At 45.1% G+C, this 12,873-nt stretch overlaps 1 protein-coding gene across 1 annotated transcript in view; it reads left to right on the plus strand.

Annotated features, from left to right (window-relative positions):
- Positions 1-12,867, plus strand: part of LPIN3 (lipin 3) — a 39,703-nt gene extending 26,836 nt beyond the window's left edge. Inside the window, exons 11-20 of the mRNA XM_027867321.1 lie at positions 2,057-2,126; positions 3,092-3,184; positions 3,340-3,392; positions 5,996-6,119; positions 7,137-7,285; positions 8,454-8,540; positions 10,288-10,440; positions 11,237-11,351; positions 11,454-11,557; positions 12,672-12,867. Of these exons, the coding sequence (XP_027723122.1) occupies positions 2,057-2,126; positions 3,092-3,184; positions 3,340-3,392; positions 5,996-6,119; positions 7,137-7,285; positions 8,454-8,540; positions 10,288-10,440; positions 11,237-11,351; positions 11,454-11,557; positions 12,672-12,825 (1,102 nt within the window). The 3' untranslated portion in view covers positions 12,826-12,867. The remainder of the gene's footprint in view (positions 1-2,056; positions 2,127-3,091; positions 3,185-3,339; positions 3,393-5,995; positions 6,120-7,136; positions 7,286-8,453; positions 8,541-10,287; positions 10,441-11,236; positions 11,352-11,453; positions 11,558-12,671) is intronic.
- The last annotated feature ends 6 nt before the right edge of the window (positions 12,868-12,873 follow it).

A 12,873-nucleotide genomic window follows, 5' to 3' on the forward strand; every position in this document is an offset into this window, starting at 1 on the left:
CTCTCTCTCTCTCTCTCTCTCTCTCTCTCTCTCTCTCTCTCTCTCTCCCTTTCTCTTTTAAGACTTTTTGTTTGTGTTCTAGTGTTTCTTGTTGTCATAGATTCATTGATTTCTGTTTGATCTATTCTAATTTTCTAGGGAATATGTTCTTTGGGTACTGTACTGAACTATTTATTCTTCTTCCAATTCCTTCCCCTAGAGCTTTTGTTTAATTTATAATGTCATTTTAAAACATTTTGTTTCATTTCTTCCAGGAATTCTAGACTTTGTGGCAAAGTGGTATTTTTGTTTGAGAATTTGCTTGTAGATGTTGTGAAATTATTCTCTTCTTCTGGGTCTGTCTTGTGCATCCTTGGAGCCATAATTTCTTTTTAATGTGCCTTCTCATTTTTTCCAGCCTTATTTCCTTAATTGAGACTTTGTGTCAAGACCAGACTCAGTGTACATCTGGAAGGAATGATGGGGCTTTGTTTAGTCCCCATCTTGCAACCATGGAGATGACCAAAATTTTTTCACATCCTCCTTCTTTAGATGTTCTTTCTCACCTATGATTTCTTTATTTCTTAAGCCTCTTGAGTAGTTTTTAGTTGATACTGAACTACTAAATTTGTTCTTTGTGCTGCTTTGACTCCTTCATATCACTTAACCTTTTACCTTTGGCCCTCAGTTGCTGATTAAGGGAGTCTAGAATTTCTGATATGCTTTTCTTTTTCTTGTTCACTTCTGTATGTTGCCTTTTGTTACCTTTAACTGTGCAACATGATGTTTAAGTGTCCTACTGACCATACCAGTTAGATCTTTCAATGCTTTTCCACAGATCTTCAATAGTTTTCTCAAGTTACTTCTACTATGGTGGCCTGGGGCGGGAGGTGGTGGTGGAGGAATTTCTTTATAGCTCCACCTTTCCTACCATGGCAACAGCTGCGGCATATACCACTGTTTGCAGGTTCTGAAATGGTTTTTATACTTTTCTGTCAAATGCTGTGGGGGAATATGTTTGCTCATAATGGTTAAAGCAGAAACTGGCTTTTTTATTACTCTGTTTTGGTATAATTGATCTACCAGTTGTATTCATGCCATCAAGCTCAAAGAGAACCTTCCAGCGTTCCAGTCTTAAGTATGGCCATCTCCTTTTCAATTGGAGACTTTGGAGACTTCAGTACTGTTTTTGTCATCTTTCTCATTATGAAGTAGGATCTCTGGAGTTTGCATTAAAAAGTGAGGATTTTCTATGACCTCCAGGGTCCTCAACTTTTCCTTCTTCAGATTTTAGCAGCCCCTTGATTTCATTTCTTATTTCATCTGATGGAGGCTTAGGGATGAATTTTTTTTAATTGTCCTATGCTATTCAACTATACATTGTCATGTGACTTGGAACTGAGAATATAATTGACAAAAAGTATGAGACCCTTGCCCATATCTGGTGAGATCTGCTTCCAATTTTGTTAGAAGATGATTCTGGGGCATAAAGTGTTTATACTTTCAGTTCATTTTATGTGTACTCACGGATTACCTATTTTAGCGTTTAGCATCAATTGTCCTGAAGCATTTCCATCAGGTAAGTATTGGTATTTCTGGTTTGTTCTGATGTATCTTGCCTCCTTGTGATACCAAAACATTGAGAGTCACTTGCACTCTTCTCTGTGTTATGATGGTTTCGAGAAGAACAACCAGTAATTCTCTATTGCCCCATCTATTTCTTTGACTCTTGGGAGGAGTTCCATCACACTGCCTAGGATTCCTATGCTGCTAGAGGTCTTATCAGAGCCCAGCTCACCAGCATTTTAGGGCTCCTGCCAGACCTTCACAGCTAATGGTCTCAAGAAACAAAGTTTCTGTGTGTTGTTCACACAACACACACACAGCATGGACATTTGGTTGGGCTTTGAGAGAGGGGTTATTATTGTTATATGTTAAACCTTTTCTGGGTCCTTTTCTGGATGGGAAGCTCCAGCCTTGAGTCTCATTTGGGGCCTTCAGCCTCAAATAGTCAGGCTTTGCCTTTTTAGCCATTCTTCCTGAGAAGTTACTTTTCCTCCACGCTCCCTCTTTCTAGGCACTACAACTGGGCTGTAGCTGCACCTATGATCCTGTCCCTTCAGGCCTTTCGGAAGAGTTTGCCCAAGGTAATGGAGCAGAACTCCCTCTCCATCTATCTTTCCTGTTCTGGTGATAGGGAGGATTTGGATGATGCACTAGAGAGCTTGGGGAGGGGGGAAAGCAAGGAGAAGGGGAACTGGTGGGAAACTCTGTTATAAAACTGTAGGCTCCCTGGGGATTAGCCAAGAAGGGATAAAGCTCCAAATTGGGGCTGATTCTGAATCCCAGAACAGGGAATTTCCAAGTCCTTCAAACCAATTCAAGTCCCTTCCTGACTTGTCTGCCTATCCCTTCTCCTTCTGTGCTTCCTAGGAAACTGCTCACAGAGACATTGGTCCAGATGGCCTTATCCTGGGGACTGAGGACAGTGGCCTTGGAAGTCATCCATAGTTTTCTTGGGGAAGTTTGGATGGGGGATGGGTCAGAAAGAAGGGCAGCAATTCCTGTTAACCCTTCTCTCAGACACTTGGTGACTTTGTATAGGAAGTCCCTTATTCTCGAAAGTCCTGCCATCTCCCCTAAAGTGCCATCTCTCTTGTTATTGTGAGGTGTTCTGGCCTGTTGGGTGGGAGGAAGGTCCCCTGAGTCTCCTTCTTCCATCCATTTATTCAGCAAGCATTTACCATATCATTTCTATTCTGTTGCTGATGCTTCTTTGACCCACCATGAGGCCTAGATCGACAAATGCTGTGGTTAATCAATTCCTTGAGTTAGAGAGGCAATGCCAGCACTCAAGCTTTGAGTCATGAGAAATGTAAGCAGTGCCTTCTGGAGTAAGTCCCAAACATCCCTGACAAGATAATCTCTCCTGAGAGCTCTGAGAGGTGCTTCAGAGAACTTGGCCAGAAAGGGTTTTCATTGTTGGTCTCCAATGGAGATGAGATACATGCCATTTGTTTGAGGGGATTATTCCCCGAAGAGGCCTGTCTTTGAGGCTCCTTTGGCGGACACCCTGTCCACTGTGTCCTTCCTGATCTTGTCTGGCATTCAGAGCACTATTGACAAGCTGGTGAAGGAGAAAATGCCCAAGAAGAGTGGCCGCTGGTGGTTCTCCTGGGGGCTAAAGGACGCAACAACCAAGGAGGTAGGTGATCACTTCTTAGAAGGCCCTTGGAATGGAAGGTCTGGTCTCCGTTTGCCCTTTTAGAAGGGCCCAGACCTAGGGGAGGTAGGATTGGACTCAGGGACAGGATCTTTCCTTTTAACAAAGGGGCTTATGGGAAAACTTTTCCCCTGCAGTGTGAAGTCCAGGAGGTGGCATCTACTTCAAAGAAGAATTCCCCCCAGCAGGAGTAAGTTATCTTGGTCAGGCCCCCAGGAAGGGCGTTAAAGTCTTAAAGATTGTCTGTGGGCACCCCAACAGATTAAGTTGGTTATTCACCATCCGATAGCTAATCACAGTCAGAGGCAAGATTCAAATCCAGGATTTCAAGTCCAGTGTTTCATCCATTTTACTACTTTTTTCTCCCTCCAAGGTATTCATACTATCTCATGAAATCTTCACAGAGACTTCACCAAGTGAAATCCTTACCTGGTGTCACCTGCAGGACACCAGGTGGCCAGGGATGAATGTTTTCACTGAGGAAGTGATTAGCTTCCTCACAGAGTAGGGAAGAGACAAATATAGGACCAGAACCTTTGAATCTCAGCTTAAAGCTTTTTCTGTCACACTGGGTCAACCCTACAGTGTTGGTACTTCAAAGCTTGCACCCTCTAGGAAAAGCAATACCTGGCAAGAATCGCCTTGTGGGATAGAACCTCCCCCCAGGCCCAGTGAAGCTAGACTCTTTCTCAAAGCCCGAGTACCTTCAATCATGCCCAGATAAGTCCTCAAGTCATAGTCTCTTCTATGTGCTTTGAGGGGACTTAGAACACACACTATTGGATAAAAAGGTATAATCATCTATTTTCCATTTACACCAAAGAAATGGAAGCAGGTGAGACTTAGGTCACATACTAGGAAGAACTTCCCGAGTTAGGGTTGGTCCCAATATATATTAAGAAGGAAGGGTACACTAGGGATTTTTTGGGGCAATGAGGACAGAGGCTTCATGGTATATCCAGAAGAACATTGTCCTCCATAACCAAGAGCCATAGGTAGAAGCTGCAAAGAAGCAAATTTAGGTTTGATAGGCAGCTAGGTGGCATAATGGATGGAGTACCAGCCTGAAGTCAGGAAGACTCATCTTTTTGAGTTCAAATACAGCCTCAGATATTTACTAGCTGTGTGACCCTGGGCAAGTCATGTAACCCTGTTTTCCTCCGTTTCCTCATCTGTGAAAATGAGCTGGAGAAGGAAATGGCAACCCAGTCCAGTATCTTTGCCAAGAAAACCCCAAATTGGTTCACAAAAAGTCAGACACAACTGAAAAATGACTCAACAACAACCACAAATGGAAAATTTCCTGAAAGTTAAAGCTCACCAAAATGCAGTGGGTTGCCTCAGAGGAGTAATTGTAGAGGTGTACTAGAGCCAGTTCATCCTGGCATCTGATTGTTAAATTCTCAGTGCACACATTCACATCTCTGTAACCAGCAAGTGCTATAAATCAAGGTTTGATTTATTGTTTGGTTGATTGTGTAGACTCAAAGTGATGGAGAAAATGTTAGTAGTGCAAATTAAACTTGTGTGTTTATAGGTACACTCATCTCCTCCCCCCACCCCCTCCTACCCCTGCCCAATAGCTATTTGTTAACCATTTACCAATACATCCCTGGTTCTAAGTATAATAGTCTTCTTGAAAAGTGGATAGAGAACTGACCTTGAAGTCAGAAAGAGCTGGATTTAACTCTAATCTCCAACATATCCTGGCCTCTACCACATCTGGGCAAATCCCTTCACTTCTCAATACCATAGGCAGCACTCGTAAGTCAGGGCTTTTTAACCTGTTTTTGTGTTATGGACCCCCTTTAGCAGTCTAGAGAAACCTAGAGAACTCCTCTCAGAATAGTTTTTAAATGCATAAAATAAAATAAACAGGATTACAAAGGCAAGCAATTACATTGAAACAGTTATCAAAATGTTTTTTTTTTTAAATCAGATTCACAGATCCCAGGTTAAGAGACCCTTCTCTAAGACTTTGTTACAGATTTACATTGGTAGAGAGAGTTTCTTCATGGGGAGTTCCCCAATTTATATCTCCAGTCTCCAAAAAGCATCTTAGAGATCATCTAATCTAACTGCTTTGTTCTATAAAAGAGCAGCTAAGGTCGCTCAGGCAGTGGGTTGCAGAGTCAGGAGTTGAATCCAGGTCCTCTGACTACAAATCTGATGCAGATTAATACAATACAATACATTACACATTTAGTCATGAAGTGGTTACTGTGTGCCAGGCATGGTACTAGGTGATAGGGATACAAATAAGAAAAAGATGGTCCCTGCCCTCAAGGACCTTCCAGTCTAGTGGAGTAAGACATCGCACAAAAGGAAGCTGAAAAGCTGAGGTGGGGGGTGGAAAGGTTACCCATGTGTGGAGGGCATGATGGTGGTTGTGGAGTTAAAAACCAAACAATCAGCAGGGGATAGAGTCACAAATAGTTGGCTGGGCTTCTGGGTTCTCTTTAAAGGAAGGCTTTGAGAGGAGTTTTTTGTTCAGCCCTCCAATAGGAGGGGCAGAAGAAACTGTGGGTACTTATGAAGTGTGGGTACCAAAGTAGAAGCAATCTCTATGATGAGGAGTTTTTTGGTGATGAGCTGTGCCTGGAAGAGGTAGAGCTGAAACCAGGTGGGAGAGGAAAGGGGAGGATTGATGATGAGAGCCTGATCAACTGCATTTCCCCAGGTTACTTGATGAACTTGCTGTCCGTGGGATTGTCATTTAATGGGTGGAAGTGGGTCTTCCTATTGGTAAACCTTGGGAGGAAGAGGGACCTTACAGGCCTGGATTCCCTGCAGGCAGAAGATGGATATTTCATCTGTTGAAGATGACTCCCTGGTGATCTTGGGTGCCCCTTCTCCCCCACCTCAAAGTCATATCCATGCCTTCAAGAAGTCCCTTCGTCTCTCCTCTGAACAGATTGTAAGTTCGAGGTTTGGAGGGTTGGGCCATTCTTGCCTTTGGCTGGGTCCAGGAAAGTGTCCATGTTTCCATGTTTCAGGAATGGGAGAGAGGGAATTTGGGGAAAAGAGGTCTAGGAAGAGGTGGGTAGCCTTAAAAAATACTCTAGGACCTCACGAAGCCCTGTCTTCTGTGCTAAGCTGTAATGCTGCCTTATGGGATGAGCATTTAGGATGACTCTTTGTATGATATCTCCTTGGGTCTGCCTTATAAAGAATATAGCTCTGTGGCCAAGCTGGGCTGGTTATGTATTGGGTTTCATAACTATAGCCTCTATCCCTGGATTCTCTTCTCACCTTCCCCTGGAGACAAGGCTATGCAGAGTATTCCACTGCTTGGAGAAGCTTCCTGCAGCCTGCATCAAAATGTATCCCATTCTAATGGAAAGATCTCCAATCACCCAATGATACATATGATATGAAGTGGCCCTGAACGCTTACTCATACACGGACATTTGTTATGTAAATTCTATTCGTGTTGGCATAGGAGTAAGGAGGGACTAGAGAGAACATGTAGAGATCTATTGCATAGAGTGGGTGGTTGCTCCCAGATGGCTGGGTCTGCATCTCTTTATCTCTGTGTCTGACCTTTGCCAGGCTCTGGGTTGGGGAAGAGGGCCTTTGAGGGGAGGGGAAAAGGAGGAGTATGCTTCTCATCAGAGACATGGTGGACTTTGGGTGGAGATTGAGGCAGACGTAGTCAATATATTGATTTATTTTGCTTAACTGTACTTTGTCACACAGGAGGGTTCTCTTTGGGGGTGAACAGTCATTAGGAAGTAACAATGATGATCTTGAAAGAGCCTCAATTTAAAACAATTTTTTAAAGAAAGAAGAGAGGAAGAGAACTCATTACAGTAGTCCAGAGGCTGGTAGAGGGAGGCAGGAGGCCAGTTAGGCTAAATCTCTCCAACTGGAGAGGGATTGGGTCTTTCTGGAGCTGCCTTTGACTCTACCCTGGTTCCCTTGGACTGTCCAGCGAGATTTAAACCTGAGGGAGGGAGCCAATGATGTGGTGTTTAGTGTGACCACTCAGTACCAAGGTACCTGCCGTTGCCATGCCAACATCTACCTGTGGAACTGGTACGACAAGGTAGTGATCTCAGACATCGATGGGACCATCACCAAGTAAGAAACATAGCAAGAAAAGTAGGAAAGGGGGGAGGTATGGGAGGTGGGAGGGGTGGGTTTCAAGGGAGACTGTGCTTCCAAATAGTTAAACGCTTTCCAAATCCTGCTTGAAGGGTTAAGGATAGAGTGAAAGGGGCCTGGGGGAGCAGGTCAAGGTGACTGGGTACTGTCATGCTTAAAAAATGAAATGACTGTGACACCACCTTCCTCTTACATAGCTGACTAGAGCTCCTTGAAGCAAAGATGGATGATGATAATGATTATAATAACTCACATTTACATTATGAACTTAACGTTAGCAAAGTGTTTGACATATATGATCTGCTATTATTACCCCCGTTTTACCGCTAAGGAAGTTGAGGATCAGAGAGTTTAAGTGACTTACCATGGTCACCCAGCTATTAAGTGTCTGAGATGGAAGGAGAGGTTAGGTTCTTCCTAACTCCAAGCCCAGCAGCCCATCTGCTACAGCAAGCTCCCTTTGCTCAGTGAACAGGATGATCCAAAGCATGGGTTAGCACACTGTGGCCAGCTGCCTGCCTCTCTCTGGCCCACAAGCTATGTTTTTATTTTTATTTTTAAATGAAGTGTGATTGTACTTTAAAATGTAAAAAATCCATTCTTGGCTCCTCTGGGTGGTAAGACAGCAGACTAGATCTGGCCTTCAGGCCACAATTTGTGGACCCCTGATCTAAAGGATTGGATTTGCTCTTGTCTCCCTCATTTTTTGCATTTGTATCACTAGCACTTAACCCAGTGCTTAGCACATAGTGAGTGTTCACGAAATACTTTTTCATTCCTTTGTTCGCTCATAATCGTACTGTTCTGGGAGCTGGGCTCCTATCCGATGATCACTATTGAGTTTTTGGAAGCCTGTTCAAAAAGAGACAGCCCTGGGTAGTGGAAAGACCATTGCACTTGGAGTCAGAAGAAACCTAGGGCTGAATCCCATCTCTGACACCTGCTGGCTGCGTGATCATGAGCAAGTCACTCTTCTGCGAGCCTTAGTTAACTCATCTGTAAAATGGGACACTTGTACCTACCTACCTCATAAGGTTGTTGTGAAGAAAGTGCTATATCAACCTAATCATTTGACTATTGTCCTGAAGTCCCGGCACTGGGCCCAACCTCTCTCCATAAACCTGATTTCTTCTCTTTCTCCCAGGTCCGATGCTTTGGGTCACATTTTGCCCCAGCTAGGGAAAGACTGGACTCACCAAGGCATCATTAAGCTTTACCACAAAATTCACCTGTGAGTATTTCTGGAAGGCTGGGGCTGTCTTGTGGCAGATTCCTGCTTGAGGAGGGAAGAGGCTCAGGTCTGCTTTTCTTCCCTGCCTAGGAATGAATGCCCACTAGGCTGGCCAACAGGGTTTCTTGGCTCCATCCCAGGCATTGATCTTTAGCAATTCCTTAACTGGAAAGGCTTAGTGAGAGAGGAGGGGGTGTCCCCAAAGCCTTCAGCTGAAATGACACCAGCACCTCATGGATTGTGCCTTCAGTGATGTTGAATTCTGCATCTCCAACTCTTAACAGTGTCTCTGGAGTATGTGAAGGAACAGAGGGCGTTGCTCCTGGTGGCAATGCCTTTGACTCCAGGCGTACTTTCTGTTCAGGGCCCCAGACCTCATTTCATCTGCTGTCCCTGCAGGGTTGACTAGGAGAATGACTGCGTATCATGGAAAGGTGGGTAGGGATGGAGGAGAGGGAGGTAGGCAGCAGACCAGATTTACCACAGGATGGCAGTGTCTGCCACTTGAGAGAAAAGCAGGGCACAATTCAACGGGGGCTGAGACTTTCCCTGGCATTTTTTCTTAGTAGCTCAGTTCTGACCTCAAGGGCTGAGAAGAAGCTAGGGCGGCATGGTGGCTTACCTTCAGAGAGGGACAACTTGATCTTGGCAGGGTGACAGGGAGTTTCTGGGACAGCGTACCCAGCATCTCTAACATGCCCTTTACTCCTTGTGGCCAGTGAAAGGAACAGGCCATGGGTTCACCCAGGCCCCTTGGGAAGCCTCTCAAGCCCATAACAACCATTTTAATTCAGCCCTTCCAACACCATCAAAGAAGGGAGAGAAAAAATCTATGAATTGAGGGTTAGAAGAGATCTCAAGGTCTAATCTCTCCCTCTTTTCTGAAACCCTTGCAGGTTTTCTTTAAAACCCGGAGACGCATTCTTAGGAAATGCATGTTTCTATCATCTATGTGGGTTTCTATTATCCCTAAGTTTCTTCAGTCCCTCCTGCTACAGTAGGATGACATTTATTCTTAGCCTAATCATCAAGAGTTCAGAGGACAATTGCTCCTCTCGCTCATGCTGGGTCCTTCACAGCACTCAGGACTTTGCTTCAGTGCCTCCTCAGCCATCCTTCTTCAGGTGAAATAGCTGTAGATCCCGCTAACTATTCTGTGACCTGGATCACAGCTTTGTTTTGCTTTTTCTCTTCATTGGCTTATGTTCTGGCCCATCTGGGTGTGAATGAATGAAGGAAAGAATGAATATGAGTGAAGGAATGAAAAAAAGCATTTATGAAGCACTCACTATGTGCAAAGCACTGTTTGAAGTGCCAGGGATACAAACAGAAAAACAATACAATCCCTGCTTTCAAGGTGAAGAGAAGGGGCAGGTGTGGCAGGCTGACATTGGCCTACATCTTTGCCTGTTCCTTGGGGAGAGTGGGTCAGAAAGGTTCAGAGCACTGTAAGGCCTTTCTGACCTTTTCCTCTGGAGCTGAGCCTCTTCCCTGGAGTGTACCATTGGTGATGTTGAAGGCAGCATCCCAGATGCTGAGAAGTCCTGCCCAGAGCATCTCCTGCTCTCATAGTATCTCTAGAGAGCAGGAAAGAGGAGCACAACTCTGGGCAACGGTGCCTGCCATTGTCTCAGGGCAGATTTCCCCCGTTGAGTGGTGTCTGCTCTCTTGGCAGGATTAACTGGGAAAGCCAATTTTGGTGGTCATCAGGGGAGGATCTGTAATGGGTTCTGTGGTCTCTCTCCAGAAACGGGTACAAATTCCTTTATTGCTCAGCCCGATCCATTGGCATGGCGGACCTCACTAAGCGCTACTTGCGGTGGGTGAATGAGAAGGGCTGTGTTCTCCCCAAAGGCCCCCTCCTCTTGACCCCCAGCAGCCTCTTCTCTGCCCTTCACAGGTAAAATGTAACCCTTCTCCCTATCCAAAATCATTAGTTTATTATGCACCTGGAATCAACCAATCAATAAGCATTTATTAAGTGCTTACAACATGCCTGGCATTGTGCTATGTATGGAACAGCTCGAAATGACATTGGGTGGTCTCTAACTCCTTATCCTGGGCACTTTGGAGCTTGGCCCTGTTGGTTGAGGAAGTTGTACCCCACTAGAAGATTCCTGATGCCTATAGGGTGAAGTCAAGGCTTCTATAAGGATGTGACTTCTGGGGGCGATGGACTATATGTGGAAGTTTCTCACTGTCTGAAACAGGATCCAAAGAGCTTTCAGTTGTTTGCCCCCTTTCCATTCTCCAATTTCAATCAACACCATCATTACTACCATTCAACCTTAAGGTTTATAAAGCGCTTTTGCTATTGTTGTGGTAGTATAAATATTATCCCAGTTTTATAGATAAGGAAACTGTCCAAGAGAGGCATTGTGCCCATCGTCATACAACTAGCTAGAATTTGAACCTGGGTCTCCTGGATCCACATCACAAGCTCCTCCCACTGCACCATGTCCACCTCTTGGTCCTTTCTCTCAGCTCCCTGGGAGAGGGCTAAAGACCTTGGTCCCCTATGCAGCACTGAACTTAGAGTTAGGAGATGCCTGGATTCAAATCTCACCTCTTACATTTGTTAGTTGTTAGCTTTTGAAGTCTGATCCTCATTTTCCTCTTCTGTAAAATGGGGATAATGACCTATGTCACAGTCTGGATCAGCTACTATTACTATCTCTGCTCATTGGTCTCCCCAGGGAGGTGATTGAAAAGAAGCCCGAGGTGTTCAAGATCTCATGCCTGACTGACATCCATCACCTATTCCTGCCCCATGGAGATCCCTTCTTTGCTGGCTTTGGGAACCGTGCCTCTGTGAGTGTGTCTTCTCTCCACCTTCTGAGCTAGGGTGGGCTGGGCCGGGCCAGGCCAGGCTCCTCCTTCCCTCCTCTCCAATTTCTCCCTGTTCTTCTCCAGGATGTCTATGCCTATCTTCATGTAGGGATACCCAAATCCCGCATCTTCACTGTCAACCCCTTAGGAGAGCTCATTCAGGAACTTATCAAGAACCACAAGACCACGTAAGTGTCACTTTCAAATCAGAGGTCACCTACCTAGTCCATCCCCCTCATTTAATGGATGGAGAAACTGAGGCACATGGACCTTAAAGAACTTGCTTGAGGTCACACAAGGAGCAAGTATTAAGGCTGGAATTTGAACCCAGCTCCTCTGACTCCAGAGCTAGCGTTCTTTACGCTGTACTGTGGCAGCTAGATGGCACCAGGAAAAGAGCACTGGGCCTGGAGTCAAGAAGACCTGAATTCAAATCCAGCCTCAGACACTTACTAGCTGTGTGATGCTGGGCAAGTCATTTAACCTCTTCTCGCCTCACTTGTAAAATGGGGATAATAATAGCACCTACCTTGCAAGGTTGTTGTGAGGATCAAATGAGAAAATAATGTGTAAAGTGCTTGGCACAGTGCCTGGCACATAGGAGGCACTATATAAATGTTAGCTATTATTATGGTGTTGCCTTTGATCTCTTCTTTGATCTCATGTTCTCACATAAGAACACTTGTAATAAGATAGAATAGGTTAAAAAAAAGAAAAAAAATAAATTGGTTCGGGCTAGAGTCAGACTCCCAGGGCTTCTCATCTCTACCACCTCCATGCTGCCCTGTCTCCGAAGTCTGGGTTTTCACAGTAAATAGAGATGCCCACTGTCTGAGAGGCCTGGAATCAACAACATGGGTTGCTTGGTCGAAATATCCAAGGTAATGAGTGTAGAGTACGCTACAAACTGTAACTCACTCTACAAATGCCAACTCAGTTGAGAAGCCATTGTAGTATAGTGGATAGAGAGTGGGCATCAAAGCCAAGAAGATGGGGTGCAAGTCCAAACTCTCACCAATGCTGGCTAGACAGTCCTAGGCAAGTCCTCTGTCCCCTCGGTGCTTGGGGCACCTCTCAGATTATAAATGACAGAAGAGGTGCCAACCTGCATTGGCAGAGGATGTTTCCTCCCTCGTGAGATCCATCTTCCAATGAAATCACAGATCCTGTCACTGTCCTGTTCCAGCTGAGAAAAGATTTGGTGAAGCCAGAGAGCAGGTCCCTTGACTTGAGCCAGGTCCTGGCAGCAGGGCCTAGATTTGGCGCCAGTTCTCACTTCTCATTCTCTTTTCCCTCCCTTAGGTATGAGCGGCTCCAGGAGACCGTGCAGCTCATCTTTCCACCTGTAAAAGTGGGGCCCAACGTGGAGCTGGTCAATCCAGAGTATAGCCAGTTCTGCTACTGGAGGAATCCCTTGCTTACACTTCACCCGAAAGACCTCACAAACCTGAATTAGAACCTCTCCCCACCCATTCTACCCCTACACACACACACACACACACAC

This window comes from Vombatus ursinus, unplaced genomic scaffold, assembly GCF_900497805.2.
Source record: "Vombatus ursinus unplaced genomic scaffold, bare-nosed wombat genome assembly UNPS02014785.1, whole genome shotgun sequence".
Taxonomy (NCBI): Eukaryota; Metazoa; Chordata; class Mammalia; order Diprotodontia; family Vombatidae; genus Vombatus; species Vombatus ursinus.